The sequence below is a fragment of the Pararge aegeria genome, chromosome 1 (assembly GCF_905163445.1).
Source record: "Pararge aegeria chromosome 1, ilParAegt1.1, whole genome shotgun sequence".
NCBI lineage: Eukaryota > Metazoa > Arthropoda > Insecta > Lepidoptera > Nymphalidae > Pararge > Pararge aegeria.
This window is the reverse complement of record NC_053180.1, coordinates 10271944-10298518: the sequence shown is the minus strand read 5'-3', so window position 1 is coordinate 10298518 and position 26575 is coordinate 10271944. Positions and strand designations below refer to the sequence as shown.

The window sequence follows — 26575 nt, the reverse complement described above, 5'->3', positions numbered from 1 at the left end:
CAGTGTAATACTTATTATTGTGCAGTTCTCGTGGCCATCCGTGGTCTGCATCAACAGTTTTACTTGACCAAATTGAGCTGTTGAAGCAAATACTCAAGTTACTTTAAAATATACTCCATCGAATCGATGTCCGTATAATATTTGAAGAGTTCCTTAAATTTCTTCAGGATCCCTTTAACATATCTTGACCTGATGAAAATGGGACCATATGGGAATTATATCGTCTTAAACTATTACTATGGCGCGGGCGTCGCGAATCCCATACTAACTACCGATGCCTATTTTACAAACGTTCCGATAGGAGTGTTTTCTTTATAAGTGTGGATGAATTAGAGCTTTGAGCATCGTGTATAAGTTGCATTTTATATTACACTGTTTTGAAACTTAACAACGACTGTCCTTATTATAAGTTTATGCGTAGACCCGGTGTCTATACGTCTGCAAACAAGCAAGTTAAATTTGACCCACATGCCGGTTTCCAATGAAGCTAAAGTTTTGCATCCAATTGATTGATAATATTATTATGACATCGAGCTGATCTGATTATGCCGGTAGAAGGTGGCCGTGGGGATTTTGTAATAAAACGAACCCTATCATGTCTGAACTCGTTTGATACACCTTGACAAGAACTCTGGCTCTAAAGTCTGCTGATTAAGTTGCTCAAATTGTATATAAATATTTAAATACCTTCTCGACGAGTTTCTATGGTAAAGGAAAAGACAAAACTGGATACGAGAAAAATGCTTAGCATCATAAGTGAGAACATTTTCTGCATGAGGATGTTTATTTATGGATTCGAAGGGATGAATCCTTTTATATCCACCATAAAAGGATTTCAAATATTCATAGTAAGGATTCCGTGAATAACGTCAAAACTCTCTTCATTATATTATTTTCATAACATTTTGTGAAGAGACTTGCCGCTGTCCTCATTATAAATGCTGAAAAGTCATAGATAAATTAAATGTGTGAATTTGAAAGATTTAAAGCTCTAAAACTTTTCGCCTAGCATGAAAGTGTTTTCATCAAAGCTTTCGTATTTTCCTTTTTATTTCATAGAAATATTTATTTCAATTCAATTACATCTACAGTTTACTATGAAATAGCAGGCGTAGTTAGGACAATATATTTAAAGCAAAGGAAATTTATGGAGTAAACTCCGTAATCGAAATGTACGGGTCCGTTAATTAAGGTCCTACTTCACCCCAACCCCATAAAATGGACCGAATCTGGAAACATATTTGGGAAATGGAGCAATGGAATAAATTGATTTAATTTTACATAGGAAGATTGTATTGAGCGACAGGCAGCTTTACTGAATCATGTGTTCACCTTTTGATTATGCCATGGACTAAATACGAATATAAGGCCGTACCCACAATATATATAAACGTAAATTATAATAATAAAATAAAGTAAACTGAAATACACGTTTATTAAAATTATAAACATTTCTAACCTAACCCCTTCTCATTGTGGGAGGAGACCCGTGCCCTATAGTGGGAAGGAAATGGGTTGATACGATGATGATGTTGATAATTATATCTCTAAATCAAGTGATTTATTACCTACTTGTAAATTGCTTCAAGTGTAGGTAATCTTTACATAACATTAAATTACGTACCTAATGCTCGAAAATAATCAATGATACAAAATTATAAAGATAAGAGAGAATAGAAATAAAAAATTTAAACCTAAATATAGACGAATGAATTGAAAACATACGAGATGTGCCAACCCATTGTCGATACAAGTGTGTCGGTACTTACTAACATTTCCAATACATCTTGTCATAAGACATGAAACAAGTTTGAACAAGTGACGCCTTGCGACATATTGAAATCTGCACCTACTCGCTAAGTATTAAACTCTTTATGTAAGAATGCAGTTTTGCAATGTTCTGCAAATTTAATACTTTTGTTACACATTGTTTTTTTAATCATATTCTAAATTCTTTTGTGTACCTAATGTCTGCATTGCTTAAACGTTTTCGGCTTTCTGCTGTATTTTTTACGCTTCCTAGAAAACCTTTACAAACTCTTCCGAGAAAATATAAATTTCCTGCCTTCATAATAATTAGTTTCTAAACATGATATGTTAAACTGAGCGGCCAGAGTTTGAATTAATTACATTAAAAAAATATTTTTACTTAAAATATTATGTGATATTCAACTGTTGTACAAACAAAGATATGTGCGTAGTCATATTTGTTTATGTATTAGGTGAAAAGTTGTCAAAACTAACAATAAATGAAAAACCTGCGATCAGGAATTTTTTTTTTATTCTTTTGTCATGTTGGCCTAACACAGACACTTATGAAGCGTTCATACTTCATTCATGAACCTATGGGCTATGTGTACATAATTTTGAGGTAATGGTCAAAGTCAAAGTCAAATATATCTTTATTCAAATAGGCACATAGATGGCACTTTTGATGCGTTATTATATACAAAATGTGTACATAGCAGTGATGGCGATAACTACAATCGTAAACTTAAAACTAAAGCTACGAGGGTTCCAATCGCGCCCTGGTCTAAGAAGAAGCCCACAACAAACTTAGCCGGGTGTTCTTTTTGTTATCACCATCTCACATTGACATTAGAAAATATTTAAGAAGCAACCTGGTTAGAGCAATTGTTTGATAACTTAAACCTAAGGTCACGATGGTTCAAAATGCGCCCTGATCTACTTAACTACTCTAACATATATTTACAATGTATATTTTTTTAGGTATCGCCATCTCACTGTTAATTAATATTTGGCTATGAAGTTAGAGAAATTCATACCCAAGCTTTTTTATCGTTTAAGTAGTCCATAATATTATAATGCGATTTTTCTATAAGCCTAAAAAGGCTATAAACTTTGAAATTTAGAGACATCTTAAATAATTAATTCGGTAATTTGTTGTAAAATAATATACAATTTCCCTTCGATGAATTATACCAATTATATTTAGCCTAGGAATATTTAAATCGCTCCTCTCCATTATTTGAATTTTATAATCTGAAGATTACCCGTCCTACACCAGGTATACTGATTAATTGAAATACGTCCACAATTACGGAAGATATCGCGTAACATACACACAAAAAATACTTATAATATAGAACCGGATAGAAGCAGGCGTTACTTCGCGGACTTCCATAATATGTTATGAAAATGTAGCTTATGTTGCTATACTCCGCGGGAAGCATGACAATCTGTATGGTGTAATTTATAGCTTCTTCTATCTTTATACTCCGCACCAAACAGATCTTCGGCAATGTAACCTCTACGCACGTTACGCTCTGAAACCGGAGCAACCTCAGGAGATGTTGACTTTATAATGAATAATTGTTGTCTTAACAATGATTAATAATTATAATTTAAACTATACAGACTCTCCTGGTTTTTGCATAGTATAGAAAATTTAGCTTAATTTTCATAATAAAGAATCGAATCGAATCAAACATCTAGTAAGTAAATCTGCTGATCTTATTATAAGAAAACTGAAGTATTATTTTATTTCCAACAAACGAAGTGTCTGATTATTCTGAATCAGTTACAGCTCTACAAATTGATTTTAGATCTCAAAGTGCAATTATTTAAATTTGTAGGTTCTCTGCTACGTATTTACAATTCGAATACACATTTCAGAAAAACCTGGCTCGCAGAATCTATTGTTGCTAGCAATTATCAGAATCATAAAGCCGTTATAGCATATCTCGAAAGTACTTATAGTCTAGGTCTAACAAAGATCCTATAGAAAATATACTACTTGTAAATAAAGATTGAAATCTGTAACCAACAACAAATGAAAAGTTTGCAATATAGAACTAAATTATGTTGCTAGAATTTTTCTCAATATTAACTTTATGTTATCATCATACTACCCTATTAAGTATTAATGCCCCACTTATGGGAAAAAACCTCTTGTATTAGAGAAGTATACACGGCGAATGTTTTTTCTATTGATATATACTTTTTTATTGGTTATAAGATTAATAGTTTGGTGTACAAGAAGCATCCTATGTGGAAAGTGATCGGTGCGGCGCGGCGACTTTGGTAGACTAGAAGAACACGGCGCTGCATTGTAGGCCCCACACGTAGAAGATTAAAACCCCCAAATAACCGATGTTGAATGGTCAGCATCAGATGTGCACTGTCACATTATTTATGCTAGGCTCGTAGTTACTAAGGAAATATTTAGAGAAACATTCAGTAATCCAATAAAGTTAGGCCTAACATCGAATTCAACGCAGGACTTCGTGATCCGTAGTGAAACATGTTTACCATTCGACCAACGAGGCAGTTTAGTAAAAATCATATTTTTCAATATCCTTCGATACATGCTGTGGATTTATGAAATATTTTTTAGATATTCCGTGTATAAAAAAGATATATGTGTTTCTATTAACTTCGAGATAATGAAGGAATAATAAGAAATTCACCCGAGGGATATTATGCCTGACCATTCAACTATAGCTCGGGGCTCTCAAGGACGAGGGTGTAATAGTAATGGCGTTCTGTTACACAAACATTGTCTTGTATTCATACTAACAATATAATTTTTGCCTTCGTTTTTTCAGTTAGGTTAGGTAACTACTAGGTACTCTATGCTAAATGTTACCTAATTACCTGTTATTATTATTGATTTTACGTGTTTATTTTATAATTAAATTATCCTAATTATAAATTTTCTAGTTTTAAGAAATAAAATTAATTCGAAAGAAATAGAAAACAGTAAATCGTTTTGTGCGGTCTTTTCCTGTTATTTTTTTAAGTCTTGTTTACTCATCCGTTAGAAACCTTTCAACCTAAATCACAAATGTGCTATATTTAATGTAAAATTATACTAAGTTCATTAATAAATATAATTGCAAAGCTTTAATTAATTTGCCATTTACAACGAAAACAATTTTAGAAGTCGTATTATATGATATACTTCTATGACTGTTTCTATTTACATTTATGTAGGTACCTCGTCGACGTATAAGAGTTTTATTAATGGTTAAATTCAACCTCAGGGAGTACAGCTGGATAAGAGAGGTAACATAAAAAACGCTATTGACAATAAAAGTACAAATTGTAGACGATAAAGGTCTAGACGATAGATTTTATGCTAGACAAAGTGCTCAACCTTAAATGGATTTTCAATATCTAGTTACTAACGTCGAAAAATACAGCAAAATAATTTAGAATCCGTTCAAAAAACAATCTGAATTTTTCCCTTGCATACTGTATTTTTTTTATTTTATTATCTATCTAAGATTTTTTTCGGTCTTTGACTGCGACGAAACGATGAGGTTTAAGATGGTAACTGGGTTACCTGTTAGGGTGTTTCAGTTATTTTAAACCCGTACATCTAATCGTTTTCTACGTGGCATCATTTTGAAACGCAGCACGTCTTTGTCGGTAGCGACCACATACTTACCTAGCTACAAAACAAGCCAAAGTCGAAGCTACAACACCTGACCAGAACATACACATATAAAAATTCCCAAATAGCCAGCAAGGGATCGAAACCGGGACCTCTAACTTATATGACCACAGCAGCGCTAACCACTATTCTAGAGGAGGTCGACAATATCCCCAAAATGCCTAAATCTCGCGTACAACATATATAACGGGAAAATATTTTTAATAAAAAAATTGCTGCGATCAAAGCTATTGTTCATATAAATTCATCTTAAAATATAATAAAACCAGCGTTTTGGGCCCTGTCGCTGGCAGCTGACGCTACGCCTCGCAAAAAGCGTAGGCACATTGCACCTAATATTGCTGTGCCTAAATTTTCTGCTTGCCTAACGATCTGTTATATTTTGTGAACATGTCACAAATTCATAAGGTATTTTTTCCAATGAAATAACAATTATTCAGTAGCAGTAGAACTTTTTGTGACAGATCTCGTCCGGGTCCTTTCTTCCGCCATGCAGCAGTTCCGGTCTTATTCGGTTTGCCATTACCATCGGGGTCTGTCAATTAATATGATAGAAAATATATTTTTTAGCTAAGTAGATTAAGCGTTCTACGCGCGTTCGAATTCAGCATTAGCGCGTTTTATGTACGATTTGACGTATCGGTATTTCAAGACGTATTTAAACATCTACTTTACTATTTTATTTGAGAACATTAAAATCAACTTCATATATATGATTTAAAAAATTACAGACAGTAAAACAACCATTCATCCCCCAACTAACCCCTCAGAGATAAAAATAAAAAAAATCATGTAGCGTAGCCTTCCCCAAAAATTCCAGAAATCTTTTGAACTTGGGACTGGTAGTTCGAAAGATTAGCGCGTTTCAACAAAAAAATAAAACTCTGACTTAATTATTATTAGTATAGATATTATTTCTTTTAATTCCAGGAACTAGCGGCATCAACACCTACACAGAGAAACTGGCGCGGGATCCTCATTGCGTTGCTGGTGATTGCAGCGGTATTAGGACTCATTGTATTCAGCATAGCATTGCTAACACCTGCTGGCGATGACGGGAGAGGACGTGGAAAGAGACCAACCCTAGAGGATGTGCTTACGGATCATTATAAGCCTTTTAATGGAACCTGGTTAACAGGTATGCTTAATTTATCAATCAGTTTCTTACATAAAATATGTTTATACAGCTACACTAATTTGCAATTAACCTAATCATCCAATAGTTTTAATTTCTTATTGGTAACAAAGAATAAAAGATTTATATTTTTAACAATATTACTGGAACGGATCATCGTAGAAATCACAATACTTCAAAACTTCTGAGTTCATCTAAAACACAGACTTTCACAGAATAAGTACTAAAGCGCGATCATTGTAGAAATGTATCTTTAAAAGCTATTGGAAAACTATTGCTATCTTATACACTCGTGAGATTGAATAACATTGTATGCTTGTTATAAGCAATTTTCATATGATAGGTGCTAGCGAAATAAAAGCATTACATCAAGACTACATAGCAAATAGCACAACTTGACCTTGAGCATGTAATAATAACCTGTCAGTTAAATGAAAAATTATTTTATTGTCCAGAGAACTTCAGATTCCGGTTCGTTGAGACAGAGGACGACCACTTTTATTGATTTACTTTATCGTTTGGTTTACTTTCAAGACATAAAACTAGGTGAATATGCTATGGGCAAGGTTTATGCTGTGAATTCCTCTTGGCCATCTCAGGCGCTTAAATTACACCACAACTACTAAGTTGTTGGATCAAAGTTGTATAATCTGGAGATATATTGCAAATGTTCTCGTGTACATACCTACCTCTTGGTTGGACTCAGTTTCTACACAATATCGTATTCCTATCGGAGCGTCAAACTTTGCCGGCTCCGCAATTTTCTCCTTATCAAACTTATGTATACTCTACGCTTGAAGATTTAACAACTTAGTATTATCATACTATTATCAGAATGAATTATCCAAAGAACGTTAACAACCTAAACAAACAAAGTTTGCTTTAATGCTATTAAAGAAAACAGAACGATTTATCAAAACTTTTGTTATTTATCAACGAATTTTACGTGATGTTCCGTTATTAATTACTTTGTAACTCAAACCCATTTTCAATCTAAGTCATTTTGTAAGGCTTCAGCAGGGTGATTACGTATCTCGTGACAGGCTTTCGACAGGCGTAAATCTCGCGATCAATGCCAGTAAACGTCACTTTAATATTTTTTGTATGGAAAAGTCATGCACTTCCGCCCTTCCTTTCTCTTTGTTCTTTTATTTGTATTTTATAAAACTTTGGTATTTTGTATTTGGTATTTTGTAAACTTTGGTAACATGCAATCACCCGAAATGTAGGCAAAAATACTATAGATAGATAATTAAATATAAGCAATAAAATTTAAGAGCAATGGATTACTTTCCCAACAAATGTAAATCCAGGCGATACTGAATGGAAAGGCGATTAAACCACTTACGTGGATGTCTGACCTCACGTTACATTGCGCCATTTGTTAATCAGAGTTACCACTTTACATTACAAACTGCAACGTTATCAACATATTACTCATTTTCTCCCAAGTCACGTTATTTGCTGCATTAAAGCTGCCATCGATAAACATATCTCCTTCGTTCGCAGTAGGGTAAAAAGGGAACTGATAGAAAACAAACAAATTTAAAGAGATAGCCAAAGCCTATTTTAAATATGAATTGCTTCGTAGTAAGGGTTCCATGCCCTTGTTTGCTTAATATTGCTTAGTGTTTCATTAAAATGTAATTTTATACGTCTGGATCCGTCAAGTTATAATTAAATTGTTTTAAACAAGCTACCAAGCGCACCTGCGTCTGCCAGAAAAATAGATTTAAAACTCTTAAACGTAAATTATGTTTGTGCTCAAACAATCTGATGCTTTTGCACACGACAGCTGCTTATATTTTAATTATTAACATGGTCTTTTTTCGGTTTAACAAATTTATTCAGCTTTTTTTGTGTGACTAAATGTTCCTAACGACTTCGTACGCATCCAATTTGTAATACATCACAACTTTCCAATAAAAACTTGAATTCCCCTAGAGCAGTGATTTCCAACTTGGGCGCCGTAGAAAACACAGATATGCCCCGCTTTCTATTTTAACAAAACCAACAATAATAATTCAATTCTATCGCCGTTAATTTTTTGATTTGCCGACGCTTGGAGAATTGTGTGGCTCTTAGGCTCAACCATCATATTGATGGAATAAGGTTTTTTTTTTCTTATATCTTTGATAAATGATTTGTTAAAATTAAAAACAAAAAATAACTGAAAAAGTGTATGTTTTATTTTTTGTGCCTGTCTATTTAACTAACCAATGGTACTAACTTATCTATTTCAACAAGCTAGGTTAAGGCGTGGGCGCCGTGACAAAAGTTGATAGTGTGCTGCAGGCTTAAAAAGGTTGGGAACCCCTGCCCTAGAGCTTAACACATACGCCTCAGATTGATGGACATGCCCTTTGAAGTGTCATTCTGTTAATAGGCGATGGTTTTCCAATTATCAACAGGTGGGCCATAAGCTTAGTCCGTCAATTATTACAATAAAGAAAGGTAAAAATACATTTTATATCGTATTTACGTTTAGATATTAATATCCCATAGTTAGGATTGCACAAATAGATCGGATCTATTACTGAACTTTCAATTTCCAAATTGGATCAGTCCTGGTCTGAATGCCATATAGAAACCGTTTAGCTTAAAAACACTATCACCACACCAGGTTGTTGCTCTTGCATTTGAAACTGTTCGTCACATACCATCACGTGAAATTTCAGTCAAGCCTTATCTTGTCATCTGGATTGACCGTCAAGATACTATTTATAATTCTCTTAAAATACAATACTGTTTCTTTTCAGAAAGCTTAATGTATAGATTCGAGCTGCCATAGTTTGCTGAATATTCTAGGAACAAATATTTTTTTAAAACTTTCGCTGTTGCCTCGTTCACTCCTTAGAGAGAATTAGTACGAGAGAATTGGTTATAACATTATGTAATGTTAAATACTGTCTTTCTGTCTACGTGTTAAAGTTATTTATGTTCACATAAACAACTCATATTAACTTATTTACTATATGTTAGAGTATTTTAATTTATATATTTATTATATATAAATATTAGTTTACTTTTATATTTATTAATTATAATATAATGTATCATGCATTTGTGTAGTTAAATTATTTTTGTATAAGTATGTAGTTCTTCGCATGTGTGTATTTCAAAATTGTGTACCATTTGCAGTCTCTATTGTCCTCTTTTTTTTTTACTCTGAGCGATAAGGCCGCTTTAGTATTCTGATTATTTCTTTATGTTTCTGTTTTACTTGTATATATTTTTGATGTGGTGTAAATACTTGCTTTATTAAACAAAAAAAAACTGAATAATGAACAGCCAATTAATGAATATGGACAGCATTGTGTAAGCCGTTAAGGAGCAGAAGAATAATAAACACACGCACACACATACACATACAGATGTTATTTAGAGTGATTAAATCTTACTCATATTTAAGTATATTTTAGTATATATTAGTTTATTATATTTTATATTTATTATTATTATTATTTTATGTGTGTAATCTTGATAAGTATTAGTGTGTAATGTATGTATATAATAATAATACACCCCACCAATCGGTTTCCCTTGGTTTTCCTATATACATGTAAGCTAAGCTAAGCATGTAGATATGCTAAATTAAACCATTACTATACTCCCATGCATAACTAGAGAGAGTATTATTACTAACATCTAGTGGGATTCGACTCTTAAGCGGAAATTTATTCTAACGAGCCTTCACCCGTAATATGTTATGGAGGTCAGATGACATCGCTCTGAGAGAACCTAAAAGCCTGTCAAATCTGGCTTAGACTAAATAAAATTCAGCTTATTTAAGTATTGATAAAATACAAAATTTTGTTATATTCCGGGTGCTTAGGCAAAAAATGTATAATAATTTTTGAACTTAGTTTCTATGATCGTAAAAAAGTCAATTAACCTCTGTCTCTGAGTCTCTGAAAATAAACAATATTGCTGAAAATACATTTATTTAGTCTGTGAATTCCTAAGTTGTCTAATGACTGAGGGAATCGCTTCTAAGCGATTAGCAATTTTGTAGAAAAAAGAATAAATAAAAACATTTCAAAAAGCTATAAGCTTCTACTCCAAAAACTTCTGAGATACGTTCTCATGTAATGTTAACATAAATCTCATAATAATTAAAAATAATAGCCCTGCAATTTTATTGGCGACTGATAACCAACATACTGTTATAATAATATGTTATCCTGTTAAAAAATGTAAGTATATATCCGTTTTACATGTTGTTAAATATAATGTTATAAAATACCACGCGTCCCTTTCTGGCATTTATAAATAACCACACGAGATTGAGAATCACGCGAGAATCGATACGAATTTAGTAAGATAGTATATCTAAATCGGTATTCGAGTGGTTATATTGTTGATAATATCTATATTTTTTTATTTTATTTTAGTGATTGACTGACCAAGCGCATGGACCACCTGGTAAATGGATGGAAGTTGCCATCGCCTATAACAGAACAACACTTTGCAGTGCATGCAAAGGACACGTCCTACAACGTGCCGCTATTTTCAACAACCAGAGGCGTAGTCTTACCCCGGCACATACGCACTTTAGGCCAAAACAAAGCTAGGCGACAGAAATGATCATGGCAGTAGTAGGTACTTCCCCTAATGAGTTCTGCTACATTACCTCTACTACTGCTTATGCTCACGTCCACTTCGTTTGTCTACGTAGAGGGAAGTTCGAAAATTGAATACGCAGAAAAAAATCTAAACGCTCGCCCGCTGAAGAACCCCGAGCCTTTTTAGGCACATAGTTAACGACTATCGTGCCTCTTACATATGAAGTATAAACAAAAAATCCACAAACACGTACAGGACACGTCACGTGGAAGATAAAAGTAGTACGTCACGTACCTCCATGTTATTTATTTTGTCCATAAAAGAACCCAAAGTTATTATAATTACACCTTACATACCTTTCCTTCTATTCCAGGCAGGGAATCACAAAAGGCCGCAAATGATTCATGTCACCGTACGACCCAAACAACGACGTATATTTTTTTTAAGAAAACATTGAACAGGGTTTTGCTATTAGGTGTAGATATAACTTTAGCTTATGATATCGACATCGGCATTTGAAGGCATAAATGATTTTCCCATTGATTCATAGTACCTACTGACGTATTGAAGAAAATTACGAGATATTATGTTACCGATAATGCATTGCGTAGTAGAAATAAGTTTGCTCTGTCTTGAAAATGGCGCGTTGCTTATGAGATTTTTTAAAACACATTCAAAGACAGTTAGACCTATGTAGAGCTTGTATTCGAGTGGTTAAAGCTCGAATAAAAATAGTGTTATATTATTTTTATTTATATCAACAGACACCCGTATAGTTAGAAGCTGCAAAGTTATTGGTAACGTTTCATAAATAACTTTTATCAATCTAAGTTTAAGAGTAGATTTTAATTATTAATCGTAATAAAAGTAACTTTATTACAATATCGAAACCAAGTAAGTAATAATATAGGATCATAACCCATTTTGCGCGAGTAAAATGAGTGTAACATCACGAACAAGAACAAAAACCTACCTAAGGTTTTTGTTCTTGTTCGTGATGTTACACTCGTAAAAAAATTGAAAATTCTGGAACATTTAGTTTAAAGTTGTTCTCATTTATTCCTTCACGTTTTTGATATTTAAACAATCGATTGTTAGCATAGAAAAGCCAAGTTTTATTTGATTACCTGTTACGATTCAACGAAAATGCTCAACTTGAGTTTGAGTTACCAAAAACCAAGTTTCCAAGGTTCCAACTACAGTTAGAGTAAAGAGAATCTACAGTGGAAAACGAAAACTATTTTCAGAACATGTCTGAACTAACTTCGCTGGGAATCCTCGAAGACGTAATTTTTCAACTAAGTTCAGTAACGAGCTTGTCACACCAAAATCTGTCTTATAGCATTGGAGTAAGATCCTACAAGAAAAATGTGATGTAGGAAAAGATTGTCAGGCTTTTGAATAATAGGAATATAATATTACCTTTCGCATTTTGTCACAAATTGCAAAGTGTTGGTTGGATTTGTTTGTAGTTTATTTTTCACATAATAAACATATACCTTTAACTTGTACAAACTATCGGTAGACAGTATAAAAGACAGATCTGTTTTTTTTTTACTCATTGTTAAATCTATACTTTATATTATAAAGCTGCTTTTGTTGGTTTCTTTCGTTGAACGTGAACCACCAGGAACCACTTTTTTGAATTGGAAAAACCTTTTTGTGCTGGACAGTCCATTTCATCGAAAAAGTCTAAGAGGCTTTAAACATTACGTTACGTGCAGATCATCAACGAAAAATTTTACAAAACTAGGAAAAATATTCCTTTTGAAAGCTTCTATTGCATGCGTTGAGTAAAAGGTTAAAGTTACGCCAAAACGGCTAATGACCTCCTCTAAAAATTGTAAAAAAGTTTGGTACGGGATATCTCTATCTTTTAAGGGTACGCGGACGACGTCGCTAGTAGATGTTTCACATTCACAAATTACGAACAAGGTAATGCCTAAGTAAGAAACCTTGCACCAATCGAATTTCACTACGCAAGTCATATAACATAACTTGTGTATGATTCTTGCCACAAAGTGTGGCAGGTATTTTGTTTTTGTATTATTATAACATTTTTCTTCTTTATTTAAGATTATTAAAAAAAAAACTTTTATATTTTTTTTCATGTATAAAGTTTAAATTAACGAGTTCCTTAAACAAACGCAACGCCGAATCGGTCTCGTAACTTTAGATGGTGCCTAACGTCGTAAGCCATCATCCAAGAGTTGGTTAAACGTTTTCTTTCCCTACGCATCAAGCGTTTCTTAAGTATAGTGAAACCATTATTTAGTTAAGCGTTACAATTACGGATTGACTGGAGGCTCTCATTGTCAAAATAAAGAGTTTATTATTATCAGTAATAATTTATTAATCACGCAAATAAAAGAATAACCTAAGTACCTATATACGGATGTAAAAGAAGCACAAAACTTTTTTAATATCTGGGCATCTTGATTCTTGAGATGAACCTTTTCAATTTCAGCGAGATAATGAAGTTAAAGGCAAATACTTCTTTGTATTGCATACATTCCAAATAAAAGACGCCTTGCTTTGACAAAATCTTCATTATAATATAAAAGATTATTAAGTCTGCATTTCTAGAGTCCTATCTCGTTTCATGAAAGAACCTTCGGTTGGATGCGCACTTAAAGCAGCTTTTAAACATCTATTGAATGGACCGACATGAACTTTATAGCGTAAGAGTTTCACAGGCAAATGCGTAAATTGTAAGAGTTTGTCAAATAACTTTTACAACCTTTGCATTCATCATCTTTATGTTTCATCTTGTTTTTGGAACATAGAAACTTCTCCCAGATTATTTTAACAATCATTTTGTACACAAAATTCTAATTTAAACATAACTATTAAGATATTTTAAGGACCAGACCTTATATGAATCTATACTCTTAATATAAATGTGAAGTGAGTCTGAATATGTTTAAATAAAATAGCTTATTTTATAACCCATAATTTTTTGTAAACTGTATAATATAAAAATGGTTACTTTGGGTTAGCCTTTGGAGATATACGTATACGATCGCGGACTTTTTTCCGTAGTACATTGACTTGATTGATCTCGGAACCCAGCATTTGAAAAGCAAGCGCACAAAAAATTGTTACGATACAATTACAAATCGTTGAATTATATGGCCTTCTCTTCTGTAATATGCATGTATACTACAACTGAATTTTTCATTTTTGGTTATATACGCAATACCACAGAAATGCTCAAAACTATTGGCGCTAAATGCTTTTTCGTGCGTTGGAAATCCAACGCACGAAAAATAATGATTGCATTGGAATAAAAAGGACAGGATTCTAATTCTCTAATCTAATCTAATGATATATGATTCATAATATTATGAAAAACGCATTTTTATTTATATTCGAAGTGGGATTGGTATTTAGTTCTTTTCAATAAATAAAATTGCAAAATCTAAGTGTCCGCCATGACAGGTGTAACCCCAAATTCAAAATTATGACATAATTTTATACCGCTTGATCTCTGAACTTGTTATTTGTATTTTTTGAACTTGTTATGAGTATTTTTTGATTTCATACTATCATTTGCTCTGTTTTGTGTTATCAATACCAAAATCAATAATCTTTAGCTATGGAACAAGGACTGCGACCTTGACACCCGGCGAGCGTTTTCGTGGAAAATACTTTTTAAAAATATAATTTGCAGTGTATATCAACAAAACCAGCAACCAAATTTCTGCAAAAACAACATATTTTTTGGATATTGTAGATACTTCCGCACATTTTTCAAAATTTATCATCATACCTATTGTTCAAGGGTTACTTTAAAAAAAATCAATTATCAATTTTTGTTTGTCGCTGATTATGATCTTTCAACGCGTTACGGCGTAGCTAACAGTGCGCGAGTATTGATTAATTATAATACCTTGATGTCTAGATACTAAAATTTGATTACTGTAGTTATACTACCTCCTGCTGATAGAATAGCTTCTCTTATTTAAAGTCTTTTTTACGATTTAACTTATACGAGCTCTCTATGCTGCACGTATGCTAGTAAGTTGCAAAACTGTGAAATCTGGGTCAAAATAATAAACAAACATTCGGTAACTGTTCGTGAAATTGCATATCTAGACTTTTAACTAACTAGTTTAAATAAAAACTTGGTAATGGGATGTTAGAATATCTACTGCAGACTTCACTGTGCAAGCGTTGCTCTAGCATGGCAGCTCGCCCTCAACTTTCCTTTAATTAAAAAACCAAAGCCGGAATTAAAGTTTGATTTTAATAAGATCTCCTTATTTATCTTCATTGTAAGACTAATACTACTTACAATGAAGATAACTAAGTGTACTAATACTACTATACTAATATTAATAATGGTCTTTTAGTATTTTATGTTTTCTGATATGATCTTTCTGTAAATGCTTCCAGAATGCCTAGGAAACTTTATTTATACATTAAATATCTTGTTAACGTATTTTGTTTAGCAATAATCATCTAGCATCTAGTTCACTTTTTGGCATCTGCACTATTGTAATTTCCTCTGTGGTTTACAATAAACGTGTATCTATTCATCATCACTGCTGAACGAAGACCTCTCTTACAGGAGAAAGGGATTTAGAGAGCCATTGCTTATAACATTTCCGGAAATTCTCGGTATACTTACGCCGATTATGGTCACCGAAACATAATCGCCATTTTTTCTCTAAAGAGACTGATCACTGCCATGATGAAATGGCATTAGATACTATATATTACAATATAAATAATAAATAAATCGCCACTTAGCCCCAAATTAAGCGTAGCTTGTTTGATGGGTACTAAGAAACGAGTAGCTGATGAATATTTTTTTATGAATAAAATACACATAAATACTTAAAATTTACAAATAAACACCCAGACACTGAAAAATTTTCACGTTCATCACACAAACATTTTCCACTTGTGGGAATCGAACCCACGACCTTCGACTGAGAAAGCAGGGACGCTGCCCACTGCGCCACTTGGCAGTCAATATGTATACATAACAACATTTACAGAATTTCAAGCGGCCAACGGAGGTCGCGGTATGTCAGTGTAAAATACGACAGTTTCTGTGTCCAGTAATTACACGCAACTGTCAACATCTATAACAAACAACATTTCATTATACGACAATAAATAAATAATTATTGCCATCTAGCATTATTGCAATTATTGCTTATTTATAAAGTAAGCGTAAAAGTACTTTTACGCTTACTTTGTGGCTAGATGGCGATGTGTGTTTTGTCTTAGTATATTTATTTATTTACTTTTCCCCACGATTTTTTCATTGACCGTTAAAGCCAGTGCACATAATTGAACTTGGTCCGTGGCGCAGGTGGTTGTCGCTGTGGTGTGGTGGTGTGGTGTGTGGTGTCTTATAAGCGGAGGTACTGGGCTCGATTTCTAACAGAGGCAATTTAGTTAGTTATACTTTCTGAATTTTCAATGGTCTGGTCAGGTCATCGGCGTAACCGGTTAACACCCTGCCGAAAAGACATGCCGTCAAGCGATTAAGTGTTTCGATATGATTTCTATTACAAAAAATTAAGAGTATGGGTTTGCCATACCCCTAGTAACCGCTACCATCTTAGACATCAAAACTTACCACCAGTTGAGAATGCATTCAAGGTTTAACTCGTAGGGGATTAAACAAACTTCAGTAATGTTAACTTTACAGTTTGTTGAGCTGTGCTAGAACATTCTGTTATGAATGCAGGTTCTCCGAATGTAATAATTCCGATAGTTGGCAGTCGAGAGTAATTCTGCAATCAAATGGACAAACTCTTTGGATTTCAGCCAAGGCCATCGAGGCCTTCGGTATTATTGTTTTGAAGCCTAGAAATGCTTTTGCTTTTGTAAATATTTTTCTATTAAGATCACTTTACAGATAGATTTATTATTTTCAAATAAAGGAAAGTGATTAATTTGATGGTTTGAAGTAACACAAATACTTAAGCCTATTCAAGTATTGTTGTTACTCGGAGCTATTTTGAGAGACAGATAGATATTTTTAGCATATCCCTCTGACGCAGCTATACCAATATCCGCTTCGTAAGATCACAAAAAAGATGATTTCCTTATTTTAGCCCACCGGAAATTGAATTTGGAGTTTGAAATTTAAGCTTTTTGCAACACTGCGTAAAGAGTCATTAATAATAATCACGAAGAAAGATTTCATGTTTTTCTATCTGTAAATAAATACATCTTGGACTTCGGACGAAGATGTATAACGAAAGCTATCCATAATGTCTCATTAAAACCGCCATAAATTCATATAAGATAGAAACGGACAAAAAAAACTGCTTCCCTTCTCAACTCAAAGTTTTGCGAATATTAATATTGGAGACAATTTTTCCGGTCGGAGCGTACTTCCAGTCTAACCAAGAGATTTCAATTGTGTGGATACATTTTTCCTGTATTCCTTAGATATTTTGAAAATTCTTTTTCAATTGAGCCTTTATCAATTTCTTCTAATAGGCTTATCGCCGATTCTCTATTAAACGAAGTATTGTCATAACTCTTAATGATTATTGCCGTTTCTTCATTAAAAGAAGAATATGCATAACTCTTTGTGAATACTATCGAAAATATTACGTACCTTTACAAAATTTTACATATAAATGAATAATCCAATATTTCCCTTATAGATTGTTATAAAATCCAATATTCGGAATGTTGGCGTTACAATAATTTTCAAACATAAGTTCACCATACTAAGGAGGAAGGTTAAAAAGAAGAAGGTTCTCATTTCAACTGCATGTTTTTTTTTGCATACTTGTTATTGTTTTTGTTGTGAAGTGCTAGGAGAACTCCTCAATCATTAACACCCCGGCTTCTGGAAAAGCAATATCTTGTAAAAGGTTATGAGCAATTATCATTTAGCTATCATAACTAACAAAACAATTGCAAAATTACCTACTAAAAAATATTAAAAATAAAAATTTTACAAGGAAGAATCGACTTCGTTACATAAATATTTTCTACAACATTTTTAAGTATATTTGGCACCGACTTAAAAATGTTGCAGAAAATGTTTATTTCTTGCTTTTGGTTGTTAAACAAAATCAGTTATATTTCGTCGTTAATGTAAACATTGTAAATTAATGTTAACATGCGTAATATATTTTCATTCATCATCATAATACGCAGCCTGTTAACGTACTATTGCTGGGAACAATATGTCTAGCACTATGTTATTACAATGCGTTTTGGTGATTTTTAAGGACTTTTATCGCAAGTCAGGGATTGCGTGCTCGCCGAGGCACGGATTGACAGTGGCAATTTTTCTAACTCCGAGTTGGTACTGTAAATTCTTTAATAGAAACAAAAGAATCTTATTATTTTTTGCCCGACCCGTTATTTAAATCTCGGACCTCATGATCCGTACCTACTCTCACTATATTTTATACTCGCGTACCCAGCCCGCTTCGCCGGGCTAGATTTTGCTTTATTTTATTTAAACAATAAACTTACATCATGAAATTTTTAATTTAAGTCTCATTATATATTAAATCATTTATTTCTCTCCGTATTCATTCTCTTCTATTCTCTTCTCGAGCGGGTGAAAATCATTATCTACCCATGTACCCATGTACATATCGCACAATATCATCATAGTGAATAAAAGCTGTATTTGACAGTTCAAAAATAGGAGTGCTCCGATCGTCACCAAACTTTAAAGGATTACTCGCCAGGTCTATCCGGACATTCCCTGAAAGTTTCATTGAAATCGGTCCAGCTGTTTCGGAGCCTATTCGGAACATACCCACACACTTTCTCTTTTATATATATAGATAGATTACCATTAAGAAACGGTAGTTCAGTAAATTTGTAACTTAATAATGTTAGATTATTTAAATGAATATTTATAAGATCTATTTGCCAGGACACAACTATTTACTGTACTGTACTGTATAATTCTGCATTAACACATAAAGTGAGATTATTTATAAACCTCTGATAAGGGAGCTACTCAATTCATGAAACAGTATTTGTAGCGTTTTATTCGCTTAGAGCACCGCCATTTTGTGCTGGCTATTTTGCTTCAAATACAAATAACGATAATATTCTATACATTCAGAAATCGCAGAACGTTGCGGTTAGCGGTACCTAACGTTTACCTTCTATGCGGTTCTGATGTGGTTTCCTTTCTGTCGATAAATGAAACATCGCTACAAAAGTTGTGAAATTACTGTTAAAGGCCAGATGAATTTTTCCTAGCAACTACTTTAATTGCTAACACTGATATATGTGTGAAGTAATCCAAACTACTTTTTATTCTACTACGAGTTAGCCCTTGACTGTTGATGGTGATGATTAGAGTTATGGTACTTGTATTGAACACGTAACCTTAATAAAAATTAGGGTTATGTTATTTACAATGAACCCCCTTTCTACGTCGCACCGAAACACTAAACGGCTTAACAACTCGTCTATGTCGATAAGGTTTACCACCTAGACACGTTAGACGCCACCAGTTTAGAACTTCTATAAATTATTGTGTGTCTGTCAGTTTTTTTGTTTATTTCCAATATCCAGCTCAACTAATGCACCGATCTGAACCGATTTAAGGACACATATAACTTTTATCCTTTAAAAGGACACTTTCTTGTATCACGGGATAGCTCGAAGGAACCGATCATCTGGGTTAAAAAAAAATGTGGTAACTTACTGGAATTTTATATGAATCTAGCTTGCATCCTTAAGATGACAGAGAACACTTTTTATTCGGGAAAATGCATACCGCGGCATTTAAAAATCCGAATAAAACGCGGACGAAATCGCGATAAAATTAATGTTACTACTACAATATACTGACAGCCAGGTATATTTCTAAGTAAATGTTAATTAAGAAGGTTCACGGTAGCATCCCAAATTTCTGCTAATAATCGACGATGTGCCTACACTTACACGATTCTTAAAACAAAGCTACCAACTTAATTATTATTGTGTAACTATATTACAATTACAAATTGTAAAATGTAATTTTCAGTCATGTCACAATGACAAAGTGTCTTTGTTTGTTTATCCTTCCTTTACGTCCCAACTAAGCAATCAATCAACTTTATTTTAAGTTAGTGGATGTTACGGAGAGTAACATAGGCTACTTTTTATTCAAGGCAAACAAACGGTTCCCAGGGGATTTGTTAATAAAAAACCTTTATAAACATACGATAACCACGGGATTTTTTAATAACAAACTGTAATAAACGCGGACGTAAATCACTAGTATACATTTAAATCGTAGAATGAAATTACACATGGTCACCGAGTTTATAAAAATAAGCATAAGAAGAGTTATAGAATTAAGAACATATAGAATACCGTGTACACGACTAATATTGAAGCATCAAAAACCACTATAATTTAGTATTGTTTCTCGAACAAATGGTTAGTCACTTCATACCATTTAGCAGTCATACGTTTACAACCGTAAAGGTAAAATAATTACTGACAGTAATTATTTTTCTAAACTTTCACCATAAAATGGGTAAAGTTTGTAAGCTAGCAACATTCCGCTGGTGTACAGTGAGACGTGCGCAGGGCGTTTTCTCTGTTTTTGGACACTATTAATGTATACAATAATGGCTGAATGAGGGTTCTGTATGTTCTTATTCACTGAAAATAGGTAACTTATTCAAGTTTCTGTATATATATCCGTATATATAAACTTTTTAAACGTTGAATCCAGCAAGTCAAGATATTGTTTATGTCCTTATAACATGCACACATACACACACACACTATGCATTTTGCACAACCTTATACAGATATATATACAGATACAGATACAGATTTGATTGAGTTCAGTGTATCAAATGTGCCATAAAGCTTTTATGATTTCATAGCACCGGCCATATTATATAACGTTACTATCAGCTCTGCATATAAACTTTTACAAGAGCAAGACATATTTACAGAAGGTAGTTTGTAGAAACAAGCAGTCAGTAATTAACTTTACTGTAACCAAAAATTAATCCTGTTAATTTTTTAGTTTCCATTTACTTTCAACAAGAGCTCGGAGTATTGTTTTTTCGTTTTAAGCTGCAGTAAATAATGGCTCTTAAGCCGGTTACTTTGCAAGTTTCACGAGTAATAAGAATGTTTTCCACAGACGGCTTGGTAAAAGGTTAATTGTTGTCAGAAAATGTAATAGCAATTTTTTGTATTAATAACAGAAATGGTTAGTCATTTTCTGTAGCACAATATAAATAAAACAGCACGCGTTACGTGCTTTTATTTTAACAGATGATTTTTGAACAAAAATAATTACAAATTTATGGCAATCTATCTATGTTTACCTATAATGAAACTGTAACGAGTCGAATTCTGTACATTGAAGATTTACTAAGTTTTTATTGGAGTGCACTCTATACGACACTGAAATTTAAACTGTAACTTGTTTCATTTTAGGCTGTCTGTTCGTTTGTCTGTCTGTATCAACACGCTGAAATTACTGAATGAGCTCAAATGAAACTGCACGATTTCAGCTCAAACTACGATGTAGGACATAGGACACTTTTCATACTGAAATGTAGCTCAGTTTTCATCCCCAGATTCATCCCCTCTCAAAAAGAAAATGAATGTTGTCGATTTCACACCAAAACTCAATTAAATTTTGACCGATTTAAATAATTATTTTTGTACTGGAATTGACTAAGTTTAGTTTTGCCAAATTTCGTGTAGATATAGTTAATATGATTGGAGAGGATAGAATTTTAGAAGGCAGAACTTCTCAGTGGACAGCTACAAACCCCTCATTTAAGGACACTGAATACATAAAGTATAGCCACCTTATGAGGACTTCAGTGCTAGGACTAAATAAAAAATGTAAGAAATCTTCTTGGTTAACCTACAATCAACTAACAATGCGATTTCGATTCTTCCTTTGACGATTACTATTCTTTGTTAGTAATAGGAGCTACGACTTATGAATACCAAATTATCTTTTAAATTCCAGAGATAGGCATCCATCCATTTGACTTGGGTCAACGTTGCTTACCCAGCGCTATCTGATTTATTGAAGTAGGTGTAGTAGACTATGAAGCAGAACGCTGCGTCTCGTGTATAACGTAGGTGAAGCCGCAGGGCTCATCTAGTCCTAAATAATACCAAAGACTTGTTGGACTGTATTGGTCTTACACTAGAAAGGTATACAACGGAACTCCTTTATGACAAACAGCCAGAAAGTGTCATATCCTTTTTTTTTTAGAAAAAACGACCTCATAATATTTTCTACAATGTTTATAAATTGTTGCCAATTAAAACATTCTTCCTATTTGAATGTTATAATGCTATAATTGAATTGTTTTTATTAATGTTTATGTTTTACCGATTCTAACTTTGCTTTTCGTTTATTAGTTCACTTGTATTGAATTTCACAAATAATATCCCGTAAGTCTACTTTTATAGTGAAAGCGTTAAATATTCGCAGCCAATTATTTTTCAACATAAGATTAATTCAAAAGTTCCCTCCTGCTATTAAAACTACGCCCGTCGAATAAATGTACCGAATTTAACCGAACACATTGTAAATTAATTAATCGTGATAGTAATATTTAAATAGCGTTGCGTAACAAATCAAAGTATGCATATATCTTAACTTAAAAAAAAATACAAGATTTGCACCAAGTTTAAAAATTGTAAGTTATATACCGATTAAACTGCTGATTGCTGCGTCAATCGCGATCAAGCAAGTTAAACTCAGTTACGGCCTTAAACTGGGTTCATAGCTACAGTTTAACATTTAAACGCATAGTAAAAACAGTTAGAACTTTATTAGACTTGGTTTTAAAAACGAAAAGTGAAATTAGCCCCAAGTGACTAACCTTTACCTACAAAAGAATAAACGTATTAACTGTAAATGAACATTAATTAAAAAAGAGTACTTGCTCTTTATTATACGATTGGACTGCCTTTGCAAGGCATGAGACACTCAAAATCTAGGGCACAATCTAAATACTAAAAAGCCAACTGCAGTTTTAGAGAGAATATTTGAATGGCCGTTCAAACCGGCTTCACTTCAAATATGTTTCCTACTTCACAATTGCAATGACTTTTGATAACGAATAAGACACCAGGAGGACCATTCCAGCAATGAGGCATGGGTCTTTTGCAGGGTTGCCAGATAACACGATCTTGTGCGGCTTGGGTCCGGCGACTCGTTTGTATACCCACCGACATTATGTCATGAACATTCGCTATGAATCAAAAATAATTTTAAATTTTATTTTCTTGAAAACTATTTCATTACTGATTTAAGAATTGATTAGCACATTTGTAAAAACACTAATCGATTTAACAAAATATCTGGCACATATTAGTTTTTATTTATCAATAGTTTAATTGTATTCCCTTATGCACTTTATAATCTGTCGTTTTTATAAAAAACCTAACATCAAAATTCTAAACTCTCTATTAAAATTTTACAGATTACAGATTTTGGTTTTTAGTTTGGTTATCTGCTCACCACAGTGTGAACCATAACCATATTTATAGTTTACTAGTTGTTGCCTGCATGCCATTGCTTTGTCTGCATTTATGAGGGATTTTTACAAATCCCGTGGGAACCGTTTGTTTTCCTGGGATAAAAGTAAGCCTAAGTTACTCTCCGTCATTTATTAGAAATTAGAAAAACGTGCAGCGCCCAAACAAATTCATGTGCGTTTCAGGATGCAACGAATATAAATTTTTACTAGTTTGTGTGAAATAAATAAATAACTAACTCTATGCCAGAAATCAAGTCGATTGGTGGCTTAGTTATAGGCCCTAACTAGTAAGGACAAACAAACACACTTTTGTATTTATAATTTTGACATTGAATTACCAAAACTATTGTTCAGGTATTTTTGTAAATTGTAAATATTTTTGTTACACCATTTGTAAATGATCAACGCTTTACAGACGGATTCGTATTTTGATCAACGTTTGAGAAACTAAGTGATAGTCTGATCTCTACTAATATTATAAATGTCAATGTAAGTTTATTTGTTACGCTTTCAAGCGTAAACTACTTAACCGATCCTCATGAAACTTTGTACACATATTTTGGAAGTGTTAGAAGTAATATAGGATACTTTTTATCCCGAAATTATGCTCGGTTCCTTTGGGAGAGGGGATGAAAGTGTTTGACGATTTTACACCATAAGTCCGACAAATTATAACCGATTGAAACAATATTATGTGTTTAATTTTGCCCAAACTTTGTGTAGATCTGATAGACGTGGTTGGAGATAGAGGACAGAACTCCTCAGCGGACATCAGCAAACCCCTCATTTAAGGCTTAGCGATACTGAATACTTTAATTCTTTTTGAACTACAACTAAATTGAATGCAACATCAAAAAACAAAATCAAACGCGGACGAAGTCCCGGGCAACAGCTAGTATCTTTATAAATTAATTTATCAAAATGTTTTAATATTTACGTAAAGCCGACTATGGTAACTGTGAATGTTCGATAATTAAACAGTTGTTTAAATTTGAGTGTTTGGGATAGAGGAATGCAAAGGAGTATCTCACATCGACGGGAGGTCTGAATATTCTGGTCGGAGGATCGACCTCGACGATAAAAACTCCGGGGCTGGTTAAAATTTCTGTTTAAAATTACACGATGTTTTCCTTTTCAACTGATTTGTGGTATTGGTATTGAAATTTGTTTTGTATTTGTTTGATGATTTTGTACTTACCTATTTAATATGATGTTGAACATATTTTTACGTATTAATATGTATGTACTTGTATATACTTAGCAATATATTTTATAAATATTCAGTTCATTTGAATTTAATGGGGATAAAATCAGGCTATCCATTCTATTTTTGTATTGATAATATAAAAAAAAATTATTATTATTTATTCACTTTATTGATATCAGACTTGCGTACTAAACATTTTGTCGAACTCAAGCCCAGCAGTGGAGAGCGCTGTGGTCTTATACGTGGAAATTCCCGGGATCGATTCCGGGAAATTGTGCCGCTAGTGGTACGAATTTAGCTTTCCGGTACGACACCGCGTAGTAACCCATTAAGAGCATGGTTTTAATACCATAGCTCTTAACAGCTTAGCCCGCTAACATCTTAAACTACATCATGACTTACCACCAGGTGCAATTGCAGTCAAAGGTTAACTTCATCATCATCATCATTTCAAGCCATGGACGTCCACTGCTGGACATAGGTCTTAAGTAGGGAGTTCCAGAATGTACGGTTCTGGGCCGCTCGCCTCCAGCGGCTCCCAGTGACTCGCCTGATGTCATCTGTCCACCGCGTTGGGGGCCGACCAGAACCTTAAGACCCCAAGGTCCATCGGTTCTCCGAGCTAACTGCCCTGCCCATTGCCACTTTAGCTTCGCGACTCGCTGAGCTATGTCGGTAACTCTAGTTCTCTTACGGATCTCCTCATTTCTGATTTGATCACGTAGATAAACTCCTAGCATAGCTCTCTCCATCGCCCTACCGGCTCTGAGCCTACTTATGTAGCCCATAGTTTGTGCTAACTTGTAGTGGAATAAAAAGGCACCTTAACAAAACTATATGCCTACTTACATTATACTTAATATAGTACTTTTACCACAATATTCGGACGTCGCGTCGATGTGAACGACAAAATATGCTTGAAACACAAAATGTTAACATCTATACTCAAGTGTTTATTAGGTACTAACCTACTATATTTTTCAAAAAAAAAAAAAGATACCAATTCATGTCGTCGCCATAGGCGAAAAGCTTTTGTTTTATAACCAATCCCGAAGCAAAATTGGAGAACCTTCACAAATGTAATGGACAGGTCATTCCGACCTAGTTTGGGTGGGAACGTTACCTACTGGCAAAATGCCAGAATATCGCCTTACAAAACTTTTCAACTGTTTTGCAGAGGCATCGCCGATTCCAATAATGGACGCATGGGAAGGCATAGTTTGTCAGGTGTCGTGTCTATTTTGAATTTTTGACGAATTGTCGTGTGATTTACGTTTGTGTGGACACATCGATTCCACTTTTATTCATTCCACTTCAAGTATGCCATTGACTGCAATTATGAATATATTAGAGGACCTGGTGTTGCTTAAACCAGTGGGTAGGACTTCAACTTCAGCAGCACGCACTTCGGTTTTCTTTGTAAGAGTTAAAAAAAGCCTACCCTTAAGTATTTATAACTCGTATTGCAGATTTTTTTCATTTTATATCATCTGCATGCCCTGTGCATACCCTCTATGCACGCCACTGCCGGCACTGGGTCAGTGTTGTGGACTACGGCCTTAATTCCTTCTCATTGTAGGAGAAGACCCCTGTCCTGTAGCGAGCAGTGATGGGTTGTTATTATATACCTGTTAGTTATATGTAAATTACACCCTATACCCTTAATAAGTTCTACGCGACATCATACCGCTAAATCCCTTAGCGACACGTCTTTTTCAATAACTAGGCACGTCCGAAGCTCCCCGCCACACTGAGCCTTGGGAAAATAT

At 33.7% G+C, this 26575-nt stretch overlaps 1 protein-coding gene across 1 annotated transcript in view; it reads left to right on the top strand.

The window, feature by feature from the left end:
- LOC120624041 (inactive dipeptidyl peptidase 10) overlaps positions 1–26575 on the top strand; it is a 204304-nt gene that overhangs the window by 138661 nt on the left and 39068 nt on the right. Inside the window, exon 2 of the mRNA XM_039890357.1 lies at positions 6350–6557. Coding sequence (XP_039746291.1) covers positions 6350–6557 — 208 coding nt within the window. The remainder of the gene's footprint in view (positions 1–6349; positions 6558–26575) is intronic.